The 19,189-nt window shown below is 43.4% G+C and overlaps 1 protein-coding gene across 15 annotated transcripts in view; it reads left to right on the plus strand.

Moving 5' to 3' along the window:
* Positions 1-19,189, plus strand: part of AFF3 (AF4/FMR2 family member 3) — a 594,726-nt gene that overhangs the window by 137,300 nt on the left and 438,237 nt on the right. For all 15 annotated transcript variants that reach the window (XM_021088183.1, XM_021088185.1, XM_021088184.1 and 12 more), the window contains 3 exons: positions 896-1,016; positions 2,861-3,170; positions 3,300-3,685. In XM_021088183.1, coding sequence (XP_020943842.1) covers positions 896-1,016; positions 2,861-3,170; positions 3,300-3,685 — 817 coding nt within the window. The remainder of the gene's footprint in view (positions 1-895; positions 1,017-2,860; positions 3,171-3,299; positions 3,686-19,189) is intronic.

Genomic DNA, 19,189 nt, shown 5'->3' on the forward strand with positions numbered 1-19,189 from the left:
TCTGAGCTGGAGAAGCAAGTCCCTTCCCTTCCATCAGTAAAGGGGTCACTTCCTGATTATTGGTTGCATGAACCCTTTGATTTTCTTCTTATTAGGAGGAAGAAACACTATTTTTTCCCCTTCGTCCTTCTAGTTATCCATTTCCTGGCCACTTCATAATTATGTCTTGGGAGAATAGATATTCATTTTCTTCCACAAAAAGGCCGAGGTCCTTGATGCTGCACCGTCATTCAGGTTCCGCCCTCTCCCCGTGTTGCCTGCACCCCTTCCTTTTTGCGCATTTTTCATAGTGAAGAAGCATGGTGTCAAATAGTTCAGAAGGAAGGATGGGCTTGGTAGGAGTTTGACGACTTGACTGATTAGCGGAGATCAGAAGGAGGCTGGTAACGGTGAAAACCGCTGCAGCGTGGAGCTGTAACAGCTCTGTGGGGACCTAGTTAATGAAGGGATCACGGCAGAAACACAGCCCGGCGAAGAAAAGGAACTGGAGACAGCGAAGAGCAGGCGCATTCCCATATGACAGCCGGGGCTGTGCCGTAAGAGGAAATACACCCATAATTTCTGTTTACACATCGCTGTAATTACCGGCTGCTTTAAGGTGACTTTCGGTCCTTTGTCAAAGTTGCCGAGGTATTTCCTCTTCGACCCATCAGTGAAGAGGCCTGGTACTGGTTGAAACTTGTCCTGAGGGTGTTTTTCCTCCTGAAGTGGAATTATCAGACACCCAAGCTGACCTGCTTTTTTGAGGAGACTGGCTTTCGTCTAATCCCTGCTCCCATTGTCATCATTTGCCCGTGAGCCAGACTTCTGCACGCAGGTGCATGTTATCTTGGGCAGTACCTTTAATTCTTTCACGTGTCGCTGTTCTCTCCCCTGCTCCCACCCCCTGATGCAGTGTCTACGAACCAGATAGAAATGTGTTACGGAGGAAAGAACGAGAGAGAAGAAATCAGGAAACACAACAGGATGACAGCACGTTTAATTCGAGCTACTCCCTCTTCAGCGAACCCTACAAGGTAGATGTCTTTCACTTGTTATCTCCACCCCTCGAGCCTCCTCTAATCCCATGTGATGGCAGCCAGGTCAGCCAAAGAAACTTGAGTCAGCTCAGCCCCCAGGAATGGGGTCTTCTCCGCAAATCTTGGTGTCTGCTTCACAGGGCTTTACAGCTAGCCCCTCAGTAAAATACACCTTTTGTTTAATCTTGAGATCTGCATGCTGTGACTTTTGATCAATAATGGATTTCATCTCTGCATCGATTTTCAAAGTCAACACCATTTGTTCTGTTTTCTTTTTTCTTTTTATGGCCACACCTGTAGCATACAGAAATTCCCAGGCCAGGGGTCGAATCAGAGCTTCATGCCACAGGCAGGGCAATACTAGATCTGAGCCGCAACTGCTACCTACGCCACAGCTTGCACCAATGCTGGATCTTGACCCACTGAGCGAGACCAGGGATTGAACCCACATCCTCACAGAGACAGTTTCAGGCCCTTAACCCCCTAAGCCACAACGGGAACTCCAATTATGTTTCCCAAGCTATTAGGAAACAAACATGAAACAGAGGTTGAGTTACATATTTGTCCCACACAGATCATGCCAGGAACAGGGTACTTGATAGGCAAATAAGAAACAGACTGTTCAATCATTTCTCATTTATACCAGAGGCCAGAAATGTAACCTCTCTTCCAAAGTGAAGTATCTTCCTAGATTTGACTCATATCTCAGGCCGCTGGATCTGTGGGCAATTCAAGCTGGGGGCTCCCTGCAGATTGAGTCTAATGCTCTTTTCTTTTTCTTTCTTTCCTTTTTTTTTTTTTTTTGTCTTTTTAGGGCCACACCAGCGATATACAGAGGTTCCCAGGCTAGGGGTCCACTTGGAGCTGTAGCCACCGGCCTATACCACAGCAACTTGAGATCCGAGCCACATCTGCAACCTACACCACAGCTGACAGCAGCGCTGGATCCTTAACCCACTGAGCAAGGCCAGGGATTGAACCCACATCCTCATGGATGCTAGTTGGGTTCGTTAACTGCTGAGCCTTGATGGGAACTCCTCATGCTAATTTCAGGCTTCGCTCTGGTTTCTTTTGCCTGTCCCTCTGGGTTTCTGACAAGAATAGTTGTATATTTAGAAATTGGAAGCAAAACAACTTAAGCCATATCTGAATTTTCAAGGAAAGCTTACCATGGGATGAAAAAAAAAAAATCTAGTCCTGGAAAGACTTAATCCAGACTGATTTGTGAAGTTGTGGTGGTCACTTCACTGTGGCAGGTACCAAGCAGCACCAGGGCTGGATGGCTGGTCCACATGCTCTGAGGCTGCTGACAGTGGTCCAGTCCTAGTGAGGTACAGAGCGTGGACAGAAGTCTTGCAAGATGATGACGACTGTGATTTAATGTCTCAGCTCTTCTTCTGCCCATGGCAACCAGTGACTCTGAGTAGTTCCAGGTGGTTTCCTGTGGTGGGTTTTGTAACTTTCACTGCAAGGGGACATACCCATCCATAATGCTTTTCTAAAATGTCAAATTGTTTATAATGAGAGTTTTTTTGGAGTTCCCATTGCGGCTCAGTGGTAGTGAACTTAACTAGTATCCATGAGGGTGGGGATTGGATCCCTGGTCTAACTCAGTGGGTTAAGGATCCTGTGTTGCTGTGGCTGTGGCGTAGGCCGGTGGCTACAGCTCTGATTTGACCCCTAGACTGGGAACTTCCATATGCCACAGGTGTGACCCCAAAAACCAAAAAAAAAAAAAAAATTTAAGTGCCAACAAATGCAGATACAGGTCCCCCTCCCTCCATCAATCCCTATTTCCATCGACTCTAACGAGACTCTAAGTTCTGCTTTCCTTTCTCCAGACTAACAAGGGGGATGAGCTCTCCAGCCGCATCCAGAACACTTTAGGCAATTACGATGAAATGAAGGACTTTTTAACAGATAGATCTAACCAGAGTCATCTGGTTGGTGTCCCCAAACCTGGGGTTCCTCAGGCTCCTGTGAACAAGATTGATGAGCATTTCGTGGCAGATCCGAGAGCCCAGACCCAGCCTGCATCTGTTGGCAGCACCACCTCCACACCAGCAGCTGTCCCTGGGCAGCAGAGTAAGCGGGGCGCCATGGGCTGGCAGAAGGCTGGCCACCCGCCGTCCGATGGTCAGCAGAGAGCAGGTGAGCAGGAATGCTGGTCACTTGATTTGAGCAGATCTGCTCACCCAGAGAGCCACAATAACAACCCTATGCCCCACGTGCTGAGCCCCTCGTCCTCATCTGTCCTTTTGTCTTCTTCTTCTAACTCAGCACCACAGGGCTCTCTCAGGACCTTGCTCGGAGATGGGGTTGGCAGACAGCAGCCACGGACCAAACAAGTCTGCAATGTCGAAGTAGGTCTTCAGACCCAGGACAGGCCGCCTGCCATGACAGCCAAGCACAGCAGTGGTGGCCACTGTGTCCAGAACTTTCCTCCATCCCTGGCTTCGAAGCCCAGCCTGGTCCAGCAGAAGCCAACTGCCTACGTGCGGCCAATGGATGGCCAAGACCAGGCTCCTGACGAGTCTCCAAAGCTCAAGTCGTCCACAGAAGCCAGCGTGCACTGCACATCGTACAGGGGCGGCCCCGCTGCCAAGCCAGAGTCCGCCAGAGCCAAGGGCAAACTTTCCAAGTTTGGCATCCCCAAGCAAGGAGAGGTAAGTCTGGGCACAGCAGCGCTTCCATGCATTTGAGCAGTCCCTGGAGACTCGCTGACCACTGTCCCCTTGGTTCCCATTCTCCTTTATTTCCACGTGTGACAGATTTCATGCGGTGGGCTTTGTAGCTGTCAATACAGGAGGATGTACACATCAATCATGGTTTCTTAAAATCTCAAACTGAGGATAATCAGAGTGGTTTAAGTACCAACAGATGCAGTTGTGTGTCTTGGGTAGTTCAGAAAGGAACGCTCCCTTCAAAGGGATTGTGTTTGTGTGTGTGTGTGTGTGTGTGGACAAGCCAGTGTTGACAGAGATGTTATTTATTAGACAAACAGTACTTCAAAGCTTTTAGTATGTAGGAGAGGTTAATTTCTATGTAAAGGAGTTCAGAAATTCATCATTTTTGTCAGCTTCAAAACTTCACAAGGTAGGCATCATCACGATTTTGAAAGTAAATGTTAAATGATTCAGTGTTGACTGTGGTAATTCTTTACATGTATCGGTGGCCCAGTCATCTTTCAGAAGTTGAGATCCGGGTTCATGGATGTTAATCAAGTAACAGCTTTCCTTGTCCTATGAAGATAATCTTAGGTTATATGAAGAGAGTGCGATCTTTTAGGTCAGATTCTTCAGGTTTGCATTTTGCGTTGTGCAGTTATTACACAATTGTAGGATGGATGAGTGGAATGTTAGACTTCAGAACAAGTAAATCATAATCACGGAGGTGACAAAGAGGCCGTGGCTAGTCACATGAACAGTAAGTCTGGATGGAAAATAAGGTTTTGTTTTGGAAAAGCATACCCGATGCTGGTTCCAGATTGATGACACTTGTCAAGAGCCCATGAAGAAGAACTAAGACTGCACTTTTTTTTTTTGTTCTGCCACAATCTGGCATACCAACTAAAACACAACACGAGTTCTAGGACATTATACTTAGGAACCGTTCAGTTGTTGCTTTCTTTTCAACATAGTCTGTTTAAAAGATGGAATAACAGTGGGGCCAGAAAATTCTTTGTATCTTAATTTGATCGAATACTGAATGAAACACATGATTTGACATTGCTTGTTGCATGCGTGATGAGGCAGAGCTTTACCCCTTTCTGAATTCTCATCTGTGTCCCACCAACTGGGACGTCACTGTTACCCCGAGAGGAGACACATTTACTGTCTTGAGAGGTTGACACATGTTCTAATAAGGATGTTCAGTGACATGTATACCAGTGACTTCTTTTGATTATTCATTTATGACAGATCCCAAAGTGTTTGTTAGGAATTAATAGACACAAAATGTAACTTCTGCAAGCATTTACATTTTTAAAAGTTTGTAGGAAACACACCTAGATAACCTCTGACAAAACGGAACTCATCAAGCTCTGATTTTCACTGTCATCGTCAGATGGCCCGTAGCGGCCAATAAAGCCTGGCTTCTCCTCAAACAGACGTGACTGTATCCTTCAGGAATCCCTTTATCATTCAAATCCCCGTCGCTTCCTTGTTAAAATGATTTTTATATATTGAAGAAACGTCACGTTTCTGAGGTCACACTTTTTTTTACTCTGAAACCCAGGGAGTTGTTAAGGCTCCCAGTGGAAAGCTGGTGTTTGATAACCAGGGCAGCCTCTTGGAGATAACTCTGCAGTTTTCAGCAGGCTTAGGGGGATGTCATTGATCCTGCGCACCTTCCCAGGAGTCCCTACCAGGATCTCAGAAAGGGACTGACACTGGGCTGGTGCTGGCGGGGAGTCACAGAAGGAGGGAGAGGCCTGAGGTCCAGAGAATCTTTCTGAGAGAAGGGAGAGCCTTTAGACAGGAAATGTTTCATTTCCCCATGAGTAATGACCCTGACCCTGCCTAATGGTCTGTAAGGTGCACTTCAAAGAGGCCAGTCACACACTGCTAGAAAAGAGGTAAGAAGAAGTGTTGTTTGTAGAACAAAGTTCTAATGGCTGTCTTTGTTATTGTTGATGATGGCTGTGGTGGTGGTTTTTTTCTCGGTAGAGGAGAATATACAGTCCTTATTTTAGCAAAAAGCTTTTCGCATTATAGACATAATGGTAATTTGAGTCTTGTAACTCTTGTGTGGTCAATCAGTTTACTATTATAATAAGAACACAGCTCTTTCCCAGTGGGCTGCATGAAGATGGGACCTGTAAGTTGGAAAGCACCATCTCCTATCCTTCAAACTCAAAGGGTTTGGTTTGTTGGTTTGTTTATTTACACTCCGTGAGATGAAGAAATTTGCTCTGGCAGATATATTGTTCAATATTCACAGGACATTTCTATAAAGGCATAATCATAATGGAAACTGAAGAATTTTATCAACTAACCAGACATTACTTTTGAAGGAAGATTGGCTTTTATTTTTTTTGGAGGGGATAAAACAATGTGGCAAACCATTTAAAAAAGTTAATGCATATACATATATATTTAAAAAAAAAAACCAAAAACAGCAAAGATACCACCTGTATGAAAATATCCTTTCCATAGTATGGACCTTGATTGTCATGGAGATAGGGAATTTTTAGGGGAAATTTCCAGAGGAGATGACCTGAGGGGAACTCGTGTTACTTGACTACTCTTTTTCAAGATGTTAGCTATAGAGCAAGACTTAAGACAGTGTGAAGAATTTGGGAGGCAAAAAGGAGCATTCAGTAAAAATGACATGGAGGTAAGGAGAGTGAAAATATAGCCGTATGGCTCTGTGTAGGGACAGTCCTCCTAAGAAAATCAAATCAATGGCTAGGTATGATGTGGTATGAGAATTTAAAAAAGAATCTAAGATGTAATCTCTGCCTGTAAGAAATTTACATGAATAAATTAGACACCAGCACTTAGCTTTTAATTTACAGTTTCTCACAGTCCAAACAAAATTTAAAATTGGGCTTCGAGCCTTAGGAAAATTCCCTCACCTTTGAAGTCCTTATCACAGGAGAAGGCTATTTTAAAAAATCGAGCATTTGTGAATCTCTTTTGTCTCATTTTACACTTCGTAAATTCTTCATTCTTTCCGACATCTGTACTCTATCTGCTGCCAAGGCGAATTATTTGTTATCATTCTTTAGTCTTCAGTACTAGGTAATTAGTGTAGAGAAATTTAGTGCAATTTGATGTAGAAGCTAAAGACCTCAAGGGAATTCCTTAACTGATACACCTGCCCCTTGGCTGGCTTTTCCCAGCTCAGTTTTGTGTTTAATGAAAAACATATTTCTGTTGTTAGAGCTGAGTCTTTCATTCTTGATGCCACCCCTCATTAAGTGAGCCTTCCCTGGGGTGCCGCTTGGAAGGGTGATTGCTATTAGGTGGGACAGAGGGGCCTTAAAGAATGACTGAAGCAGGCATTCTAGAACGTTCTAGAATCTTATTTCCAGGATTTTTTTTCTCCTTTTTTTTTCTTTTTTTTTTTCTTTTTAGGCATACAGAAGTTTCCCAGGCTAGGGGTCAAATCGGATCAGGAGCTGACAGCCAAGGCTACAGCCACAGCAACACTGGATCCTTAACCCACTGAACGATGCCAGGGATTGAACCTGCATCGTCATGGATCCTAGTCAGGTACTTAACCTGCGGAGTCACAACAGGAACTCTTCTTATTTCCAGTAGAAGCGAATTATTTTTTGTTCGATGGATGCGCACAATTAATATTTTGCCCTTACCATATAACATGAAATTCACTGTTAACCTAAAGGGCAGATGCAGATTGTGGGACCTAAAATTGATACTGTCATGGGGATCTTCTTTAGGAAAAAAAATAGAGGAAATATTTTGCACCGAAAATGTTTACAGAAACATTTATAAAAACACATCGTTAGGGCCCCTCTAACGTTAGGGGCCTCAGAGGCATCATGAGCTTCCCAGTGTCTGTCTTTGGCTCATGGAATAAGAAAGTGCTATTTGAAAAATGATACAAAATTACTTAAAATGATAATTTTAGACTGGGAAAGAATGCTTTATGTTAGTCTCAAAGTCAGTAGGATTAAAATATACATATGTGTACACTAGGTGCTACTGGCAAGGGGAAAATTGGGCAGTGCTGTAAAAAAGCCCACTGTACAGTGCCATGGGGACAAAACATGGGGCTCGGACTATGAAATCAGTTTGTTTGCCATGTTACAGCTGCTGCGGTGGCATTCTGAAACATACACGTTTTAGTTTCTGTTTGCTATTCGTGTAATCAATGGCGATGACTTAAACTGCTCTTGCAGAGGGCTTGAAGAGCTGGGAAAAGAAGCATTTGCTAAGCTGGGGGAGGAAGGAGACCAGTGGCTGCTGTCTGTCACTGACTCACTCAGTACCAGGGAAAGAGGCATCCAGATTGGAAGATCAACTCATAGACTGCATGTTAGGAGTTTTCTTCCTGGTTGGTAATTCTTCCCCCAGTACCCAGTGATCCCTTTTGGTTGATTGGATTTCTCTTGGTTAAAAGAAGTCATTCAGTAGTTTAAGATGTATCGATGAATCATAGCCTTTTCATGACGGGCATTTTAAAATCACCATTTATACCACGATCAAGCGCAGAAAGATAAAACACTGTGATTTCATATAATAGCTTTACTAGAAAATCAATTAACTGATTTTTTTGTTGTCGTTTAAGTTCACAGAAGATAAATGATGTAGGCTCTGTATATCCTGTCACTCTTGGTTACCCTTGTACGAAAATGAATTTCTTCCAAATTAAAGTCAGTACCTGTCTGTGGAGGGAAATGGCATCCACAAAGTGGCATGCACGTTACGTAGTCATGCCAGGCAAAATTTCTTAATGCCTTCAAGATGTTTAATGTTTTCAGATCAAAGAATGCTCTCTGGTGGCTCGCTGATGGCATGAGGGTGTGTGGTCAGCCTGGGGTTCATGGTCTGCTCTGGTCTCATCCTTCTCATCACCCTGTCTTTGGTCCTCTTTCACCCGTGGCAGACAGAGGCCATGTCCTGCAGGGCAGGTTGACCTAGCAGTGACACAGATGCTCAGGCTCTGTGCTTCTTCCTCTTCACCTGATACACATCCTCTGTGCTCTCAGCAAGAACGCGGAGAACTGGCACCACATGGACTTAGAAGACCCACAGCTTTGATCTTGGATGCAAGAGGAAAGCCCTTGTTTTCCGTCTTAGAGAGGGGTCATCCTGAAAATCAGATAGAAGGCTGGCAGTGGAAACATTTCCATATTTCGGGGTGCTATTATGTTCAGCCAGTGGGACCCTAAAAGGCAAAGTGCTCAGTCACTTAAAAATAACTTTAGTTTCTATAAGATTTTATTGAAAAACTTGGAGAAAGTGTATTAAAACCTGCCCTGTTGTAAGGAGGGGCAGGTATCCTTTCCTGCCCCTCCCCCTCTGGCTCCTTTGGATTCACATTATAAAAGTCGAGTCTTCTGGCTGTAGGGTGGGAAACTGCTCCCAGGCCCTGGACAGAGGCTGTTGGCAAGTCCCGCTTTACGTCCCTTGTGTATTTTCTCAGTTCTCATAAAGCTTCCTGTCCCGGAAAGCATCTGGACAGGTGACAGGGCTCTTTTCCCCTCAACTGCAACCTGCGGGTGTTACTCCAGACCTGGGGCTCAAGGGGTGCCCTAAGCCTGTGAGTCTCAAGTCAGTTGAAAAGATGTGGGATCCAGCATCTCCCCTGCCCTTTCTCCTTTGTGGTTCATTCTTTCTGTTTTTTCTTTTTTTGTCTTTTCAGAGCCACAGACACAGCATATGGAAGTTCCCAGGCTAGGGGTCTAATTGGAGCTGTTGCTGCCAGCCTTCGCCACAGCCACAGCAATGCCAGATCTGAGCCATATCTGCGACCTACACCACAGCTCACGGCAATGCTGGATCCTTAACCTCCTGAGCGAGGCCAGGGATCAAACCTGCATCCTCATGGTTCCTAGTCGGATTCATTTCTGCTGCGCCACGAAGGGAACATCCTCCTTTTTTTCTAATTTTATAAACTTTATTAGAGTATAGTTGACTTACAGGGTTGTATTAGTTTCAGGTATACAGCAAAGTGAAATCAGTTGAATGTATAAACACACACACACGTTCTTTTTCAGATTCTTTCCCCATATAGGCTATCACAGAGTATTGAGCAGATTTCCCTGTGCTAGATGGTAGGTCCTTGTCACTCATCAATTTTGTATGTTGTTGTGTGTATGTGCCAAGCCCACCTTCCCAATTTATCCCTCCTTGCATCATTTCCCAGAGGAAAACCATACGTTTGGTTTCGAAATCTTTGAGTCTGTTTCTGTTTTGTGAATATGTTCTTTCGTATCATTTTAAAATTAAATTCCACCTGTTAGTGATCTCACAGGACATTTGTCTTTCTCTGTCTGACTTACTTTACTTACTGTGATCATCTCTAGGTCCATCCAGGTTGCTGCTAGTGGCATGATTTCATTCTTTTTATGGCTGAGTGGTATTCCTTTGTATATATGCATCACATCTTCTTTATCCGTTCCTCTGCTGATGGACATTTAGGTTGCTCCTGTGTTTCAATTCTCTTGATCAGAAATCCCAGGCATGCTTTCAAATACTCAGGTTAGGAGCAGGGCACCATGGGGTGGCTGTGGCTCTGGACACCGGCAAGGACTAGGTTTGAATCCTGGTTCTGCCACTTGTTAGCCACATGGCCAGGAGTCTGTGGTTTAACCGCCCCCATTTCCTTCTTTGTGAAGTGGAGAGGATGGTAATAAATGCTCGGCAGAGTTACTGGTGGGAAGAGTAGGTGAGATAAAGTATGTGATATGCTTAGCACTGATACTATAGTAAGCTTTCGAAAAAGATTGGTTTCATTATTCTTATTTAAAATGCCCCTGAAATAACAAAAGCAAACACTATAAAAATGAGGATATTATTGGAGGTTGTTGTATGTGTGCGTATGCGTATGTGCACTTGAGCCATAGAAGCCCCAAGACAGGAGGGGGGAGGAGAAAGGAGAATGAAATTCTGCAAGTGCCTTTGTGTTTATTTGTTAAAAGTCCCTTCGCTCGAGAAGACCGAGATTATCCCGGATTAAAACAGCAAAGCCTCAGTAAAACGAGTGTCCCTTATTTAATGCTTAGCCCCCTCCTGAGAGCCTGTTGCCACTTTGGTGGTGGAATTTCACTCCTTTGGTGTGTCCAGCTTCTCTGAGCTACGTGCAGTGGAGCACATTGTACCTGAGCTCTATTTCCAGTTAAATGAAATACAAAATCAGCAAAACCCGGACTGAGGGGTGGGGGGAAAGTTAAAATGTTTAGGTAGCAAGTATTTAGAGCAACTCACTGGCATAGATCTCTTTGAAGGCAGAGAGTGTTAAATAGCATGTGTGATTGTGCTGAGGGATGGACTCACTCAGATAAGCGGTCCCTTTGTGAGAGTGCAGTGTCCTGCTGTTTACGCCGGGGCTGCCCACTGGGACCAGCAGGCTGCCCACCACCCCTGGACTTGGCAGGTTTCTGTTCAGACCCAAAGTCGGGCTTCGGGAGCATCAGGTGCTTTCACACACTGGTGGGCTTAAAACAATAGGAATGAATTGTCTCACCATTCTGGAAGCTAGAAGCCTGAAATCAGGGTGTCAGCAGAGTTGGCTTCCTTTGAGGGTCAGGAGTGAGGACCCGGTCCAGGTGGCTCTTCCTGGACTGTAGGAGATCATCTTCACCCCTGTTTTCACATCGTCCTTCCTCTATGTGTGTCTGTCCCAGCTCTCCTTTTTATAAGGTCATCAGTTCTCTTGAATCAGAATCCACCCTGATGATCTTGTTTTAATTTGATTTCCTTTGTAAAGACCCCATTTCCTTAATAAATGAAAAAGAAATCCCCCAAAACAAAATAGAAAAAGAATTAGAAAAAAGACATGGGCATGGAAACAATCTAAATGTCCATCAACAGATGAATGGATTAAGCAGATGCGGTTTATATACACAATGGAATACTACTCAGCCATAAAAAAGAACAAAATAATGCCATTTGCAGTGACATGGATGGAACTAGAGATGATCATACTAAGTGAAATAAGTCAGAAAGAGAAAGATAAATACCAGATGATATCACTTATGTCTGGAATCTAATATATGGTACAAATGAACCTTTCCATAGAAAACAAACATCTGGACTTAGACAATAGACTTGTGGTTGCCAAGGGGGAGGGGGAGGGGATTGGGATGGACTGGGAGCTTGGGGTTAATAGATGCAAACTATTGCATTTGGAGTGGGTAAGCAATGAGATCCGGCAGTATAGCACTAGGAACTTTATCTAGTCATGTGTGATGGACCATGATATTGTGAGAAAAAGTTTGAGTCACTTTGCTGTACAGTAGAAAATTGACAGAACACTGGAAACCAACTATAGTAGAAAAAAGAAAAATCATTATGAAAAAGATCCAGTTTCTATCTAAAATTTAAAACCGTAAGGATCACAATTCAGTATAGCAGTGCCAGTTGATAGTGTTTTTATGACTGTTCAGTAGTTAATTTGTGTACAGTGCTTACAATAGTGGGCGGGTGTGGAGTAAGCCCTCTAAATATCCACATTCATAGTAACAACTCATAATTATTAGACTAATTTCTAGTAGCTCTGGTGACTTCACATTTACCTTGAAATGTGCTCAGTCCCACTCTGGTTAGAGAGCTCGGAACTCGGGACAGAGGGCAGGTGGTTGAGTGTCAGGAGCGCCTGATGAGGGCGAGGCTTTTTGTTTGGCTTGACAGCTTTGTTTACTGGAGCGTCACTGCCTGCACCAGGAGCATAGTGTGTGCTCAGTAGATTTTTGTTGAATTAGTCAATTAATTTAGGGATGTAGGTAAAGGGAGCCACTCCCTGCCAGCCATGGACCTCCTCTCGTTGCGGCCTCAGTAAATTTCTGCTGAACTTTGCACGAGAAGGGAGGAGGTAGACACTCCCAACGAGTGATTTATAGCTGCTGTTGCCAAGAGAAATGGGTACCATATTTTCTGATGGATGTCAACACCGCCCAAGGGAAACAGACCACAGAGCTCTGGGTGTGCGTGGGGCCTGCAGGTGTTTGTGTGTGTGTGTGAGTGTGTGTGTGTTGTGTCTGTTTTCCAGCCACGTTGTGTGAGCTGTAGTGAAAAGATAAAGGATATGCCCCCCCCACCGCCCCAGGGCTAATGGGGTGAGGGCTGGAGAGATGAGCCTGAGCCTGCGTTTGCAGCCTTTCTGCCCTGTGAATTAAGTTTTCAGGGTCTTGAAGGAACTTCACATCCTCAGAGTTCTGAGAGGCCCCCTGGGTTCCTGTGGGCACTGATTCCCAACATGTCCCAAGGCCCTCTTCCCCCATGTGACATTCTGTGCTTTTGTGGTCCTTCTCTGTCACAACTCCTGAGCCAGTCACCAGTGGTGGCTTGCTGTTCCCGATGTTCACACAGTCTATCCACAGAGTTGCCCAGAGCTCTGTTTCTTTCCCGTTTTATAGACTCGGTTTTTGGGTCCATGGTCTGCCTTTAATACATAGCTTTACGTGTGTGACACAAGGATGAACAGTGGAAAATACAAAAATGTACACATCCAGCTATTTAGCAGCCCCTTCATTGTAATACTTGGACATCTTGAAAATATCACTGAAAGCATGGGTGATGGAAGGTCCCCTTGGGGACAGCCCTGTAGTGGCTTATCCTGCGTCCCAGCCCCATAGCCAAAAGGGAACTCACAACCCCTGGGCCATCTTCCCTGCCCTCCCCCTTCTCATGTTGCCCTGAAAATCTGCCTCTGTGTGTCTCATGCTGCTCAGCTTTAATTGTGCTCACTGGGATTTCAAATGGCTATTTCAGTTCTGTCAGTTTTTTACTGGCACCTCCTGTAGGTTAGGTCCTCACTGAGTCCCCCTGGACGGGACCTCGCTCAGGGTCATGCCACCCTTTTCACTAAGGTACATTGAAGTGGGAGTTTCCAGAGGAACCTTCTGTGCTTCATCACTGCCTATCTAAATCACTCCTCTTTAGCTTTTTAGATGTGATGATAAGTATGAGGGGAAAAGGGAGTTCCCATTCATGGCTCAGTGGAAATGAACCTGACTAGCATCCATGAGGATGCAGGTTTGATCCCTGCCCTCACTCAGTGGGTTAAGGATTCGGCGTTGCCGTGAGCTGTGGTGTAGGTCATAGACGCAACTCTAATCCTGTGTTGCTGTGGCTGTGGTGTAGGCTGGCAGCTGTAGCTCTGATTTGTCCCGTACCCTGGGGGTGCAGCCCCAAAGGAAAAAAAATTTTTTAAGTATTAGGGAAAAAGGAAAAGTCACAGCAGAGCACCGGGGGCCATGGGGTTGCATCACAGTGTTAGGGAGGGTGGCAGGGAAACCCTCATTGAAAGAGTGAGATTTGGGCCAGAAGAAGGTGAGGGAGTTTGCAGGGAAGATGCCTGGAAGAAGGTGTCGGGTCCTTGGAGGGGGAAGCTCTGGCTGAGGCCCTGGGGACTGGAGACAGGCCCCTGCCCTGGGGAATACCGGCAAGGTGTGTGCAGAGTGGAGTGGGCAGGGAGGAGGGGTGCAGGCAAGGAAGCCCGCCCTCTCGGCCACAGGAAGGACTGTGGCTTTACTGGGAGTGAGAGTGGGGAGCCTGGAGGGTCTGGATCCACCTGGCTGTTGCACTGAGCATAGACCGTAGCTGGGGGCAGGCAGTAGAGGGGCCGGGGGTGGGGGTTGAAGCAGGAGCTCAGTTGGGAGAGTCCCACCCTGATCTGGGGAAAGATGCTAGTGCTTAGGGCCAGGGGGGTAGCAAGGACAATGACAAGATGGTCGGATTCCGGGTCTGTTTTCAAGGAGAGCCGGTGGCGTTTTCTGACTGTCTGTTGGATGACAGACAGAGAGGGGAACTGAGGTCAGCTTTCCACCTGATCCTCTGAAAGGAAGCTGCTCTTCACTGAGATGGGAAAAGCTATGTAGGAAGCAGGGCGTGGGGGCGAGAATGGGAGTTGATTGCGCTTATGGAGTTTGAGGTGTCTGCTAGACATCCAAGTGGAGGGACTAGGTAGACACAAAAATTGGAGTCTGGTAGAGAAGGAAATCTGTATCTGGGTTGGAGATGGAGATTTGGGAATTTCCCACAGGCACATGGTGTCTGACACTTGGAGCCTGGATGAGGAAGAGGGCTGGGCCCCAGTGCAATCTTAGGCCAACAAGTTAATGAGAAGAAGGAGCCTGAAGGGGAGATGGAGAAGAAGGGATCTGTAGAGAAAACCAGAGTGTGGTGTCCAAACACCACAAAGAAGAAGGGTGTCAAGAGGGAAGGGAATGACCACTAGTGTTGATTGGGCTGATGTTGGATTTTGTAACATGGAAGTTACTCACTCCCTGGGGGAGAGGTTTTGGGGCCCAAGCCTGTTTGGGTTGAGTAGACAATTGAGCAGAGAAATTCAAAATATTCCATATAGACAGCTCTTTCCAGAAGTTTAGCTCCACAGGTCAGCAAAGATTTTGCAAGTAGTATGGCTTCATTGTAAACAATTTGGATGACCCTAAGCACATAAAGGAGAAAAAAAATGATCTGTAATCCTACAACCTGGAAGTAATCACTAATCAATTAATTAATAATAATTAACATGTTGGTCTAGATCCTTCTGGTCTTTTCTCACACTGCCACCTTCTTTGTAGATTTGGAATGATTGCTGTTCTATATCATTAACCCATTCATTTTTCTTGCATCCCATAACCACTCTACCATGTCATTGAACAATCTTTGGCAACCTTCAGTGCCTGTTTTTTTGCATCTGAAGTTGGGAGACTTCAGTGGTTTTATCCTGTGGAGGTGCCTTTGTCTACATAATTCTTTTGCTGGGCATTTAAGCTGTTTTTAGTTTTGTGTTTTTGTGTCGATATGATACTTTCGAAGAAAAAATTCTTAGACCTTTAATTTGTAATTCCAGAATGAATAAAAACTCATCATATATAATTTTCCATGCATTTTCTGTTCATGTCCTTTACCTATTTTTTCTGTTTATTTATTTTTTTCTCGTAAAGAAAGAGTTCTTTGAAATGTGTTATAAGCACTTTCCCTAAATAGGTTATAATAATTTTTTCAGGTTTTGATTAGCTTTGTTTAGAGAAATTGAATTTTGTATCTTTCTTCCTGTGATCTCTTCCTTTTTAATTACGGTTTAAAAGGCTATTTCCATAAATACCTGGAAGAGTTAAAATCTATCACATGAAACCGTAAAAGAACTAGATGAATAGTTACCTCTCTGGAATTAATTTTGCTCTGCGGTAAGACTTTACTTATTTTTTCAAAGAGTCGAATTCCAATATAACTGATTAATTAGTATATCTTTTCCTTATAATTTCAGCGATAAAAAGATAAATTGTCCATCTTTATGGAATTGTGATGTAGCTGTAGGTGGGGATCCTTTGACACAATTTCTTGTGAAACTGGAACTCTTAAATCAAAATGCTCCATCCTCTTCTTAATGAAGACCTCCCATTAAGTCCTACTATTCTGATAGTCGGCTTCAACCAGTGAAGAGGTTCCTTTCTTCTCAATGTCTATCATGCCAGTGTGTGCTATATCATGGCATATTTTTATTAGTGTTTACTGTTCTTCATGTCCATCTGATCTCACAAGTATCTTACAAGCATCTCGAGGGCAGGGTTCTCTTCCCTTTCACCTTTGTGCCAACATCTAGAATAGGATTCTCTTAGATCTAGGACTGAACTGTTTTGTCCCTGACACCTGGACATTGAATTTCTGCACCTGATACATAGAGACAAACCTCCTGTAATTTGTTTGAAGGATGTTTGGTGACTCAGGGACAGAAATAAAGGCTAGAATGAAGCATAGCATGTACTCTGACTGAGGGTTCATCTCCAGCTTCTCATCAGAGCCCATGCTGAATCCTAAGCACGTCATTTTCTTCACACTTTTCTATCTTTGTTTCTGCTTGGCGTGTTATCCTTTCCTGGTTTGCCTGCCATATTCCTTGTTCAAGGCCAGTTCCTCTTATAAAATGTAACAGTAATTTTTGGAAGTTAGAAAGTCACCACCTATAATTAAGCATTGTTTCTGTATTGGTATATTTGTTTTTCCATCTTATTCTGATATTTTCCTGTTTGATTACTGATTTTTATTAAGATGTTACATGCTCATTTACTTATTTTTTTTAGTTTTTTTGCTTTTCAGGGCTGCACCCATGCTCATTTAAATAATTTAAATAATGAAGAACAATGAAAATTTTAAAAATGTGTATGAGTCTGTTTCATGGAGTAAAACGAGGGGCAGGATTTATTTATTTATTTTCCTTTTTTAAAGTTTTATTAAAGTATAGTTGATTTACAGTGTTGTGGTTATTTCTGCTCTACAAAAAAGTGATTCAGTTATCCATGTATGCACATCCATTCTCTTTCAGATTCTTTTCCCACACAGATTATCACAGAACATTGGGTAGAGTTTTCTGTGCTGTACAGTAGGTCCCTGCAGGCCAGTCATTCCATAGACCTCATTGTGCATGTGCCAGTCCCAAAGCCCCAGTCCACCCCTCCTCCTCAGCTGTGCCTTTGGTAACTGTAAGTTTTTCTTTTTTTCCTTCCTTCCTTCCTTCCTTCCTTCCTTCCTTCCTTTCTTTCTTTCTTTCTTTCTTTTTCTTTTTCGGGCCACATCCACAGCATTTGGAAGTTCTCAGGCTAGGGGTCAAATCAGAGCTGTTGCTGCCAGCCTCCACCACAGCCACAGCAACATGGCATCCAAGCTGAATCTGTGACCTACACCACAGCAACGCCAGCCAGATCCTTAACCCATGAGCAAGGCCAGAGATCAAACCTGAATCCTCATGGATACTAATTGGGTTCATTAACACTGAGCCAGGAGAGGAACTCTGGTAACTCTAAGTTTTTCAAAGGCTGTGAGTCTGTTTCTATTCTGCAAATAAGGTCATTTGTATCCTTTCTTAAAGATTCAGCATATAAGTGATATCATATGTTTTTTGTAACTGTCTGGTTTCACTTAGTATGATCATCTCTAGGTCCATTCATGTTGCTGAAAATGGCATTAATTCATTTTTTATGGCTGAGTAATATTCCACTGTGTGTATGTACCACATCTTCTTTATCCATTCCTCTGTCAGTGGACATTTAAGAGCCATGAAATTTAAAAACCAACTCAAACACCACCATCTGGAGAAAAAAAAAACCAAAAAACAAAACAGCAAATGTATGATGGGCTTTTTCCAGATCAGATTCTTTCTTTCTTTACCTCTTTTACTTTCTATGAATTCATCAAACATGGAATCTCTCTGGAACTTTGATATATATTCATCTAATATGCCTTCCCTTTTACTTCTTGTAGATGTTTTGCTCTTTCAGCTTAAATACCTGAAGAATTACTTCTTTAAAATTCTGCAGGTTAATGAAAAAATGTTTCAGTATTGAGCTTCTTGAAACATGGAGTGCTCTTTTAGTCTTTCAAGATTAGTTCATTCTTCTAGGTCAGGGAATTTTTTTGTATTGTTTGCACTTTTTTTTTGCACATATTTGTTTTCATTTGCCTTTTAATTGAATTATCCTTCTATTCAGTCATACTGGTCTTTCTTTCAGATCTATTAGTTCCTTTCTAAATGTTTTGGTCTATATTTCTTTCACCTGCACTCACTATTATTTTTCTAAGCCTTTTCTCTGTGTCAGTGATTCAGTTTAGGGTGTCTTCCTTCCTGTCTCTGATTTTTTTCATTAGTTATATCACATGATTATACAAAAAAGAAAAAGGCCCCATAGTAATTACTTGTCATCCTTTTGTAAGAATTTAAATAATTCTTATGTCTGTCTTATTAATTATAAGATTAATTTGTTGTCATAATTCAGGTTTTTTTTTTTGTGAAAAAGTTACAAATCAACTCTCCTTCACTTATACTATTAAGTTTTAGTTCTTCCTTTTCATGGGCATTTTCCAGTAACACAATCCTCAGTAAAAGAAGCATCTTTATTATAAATTCATTAGAGCACAAGGCTCCTTCATGTGATGGATGCCAAAAAAAATGGCTTAAAAGCGCACGTTTATTTTTCTTTCACTTGAAGCCTGAGATGGTATGCTGGTTCTGCTCTGTACATCCTATTGTGGACTCAGGCCCCATTTATCCTGTTGCTCTGTGACCAGTTAGGCTTATCCACATGATCTGAGATGGTCTGTGTTCCTTTCCAGCCCAGGAAAGGGGGAGGGGAAGACATATCCTGTCCTTTAAATGTTCAGCGTGGAAGGAGCACAAACTACTTTCTTTTATATCCTATCAGCTAGAATTAGTCACGTGGCTCTCTGAGCTTCAAAGAAGGCTGAGAGAAGCATCCAGTCTTTATGCTGGGTGAACATGTGTCCAGATAAAATTTTTATCATTACAGAAGAAGACATGAGTAGATACTGGAGAAAAACAAGCAGCCTCTGCTGTATAGTAGTTATTACTTTATATCAGTGGTTGCTTGTTTAAAGGTTTATCTGTCATGTTTTCCATGAGTCCTTCTAAGGAAGGAATTATTTTACCCATTCTCGTTTCCCCAATGCTTGAGTCCAACGTCTAATAGGTATTCAGTAGTTTTTTGTTGAAGTGTTGTTTTTGAATTCAGATGG

This window comes from Sus scrofa, chromosome 3, assembly GCF_000003025.6.
Source record: "Sus scrofa isolate TJ Tabasco breed Duroc chromosome 3, Sscrofa11.1, whole genome shotgun sequence".
NCBI classification, from domain to species: Eukaryota; Metazoa; Chordata; class Mammalia; order Artiodactyla; family Suidae; genus Sus; species Sus scrofa.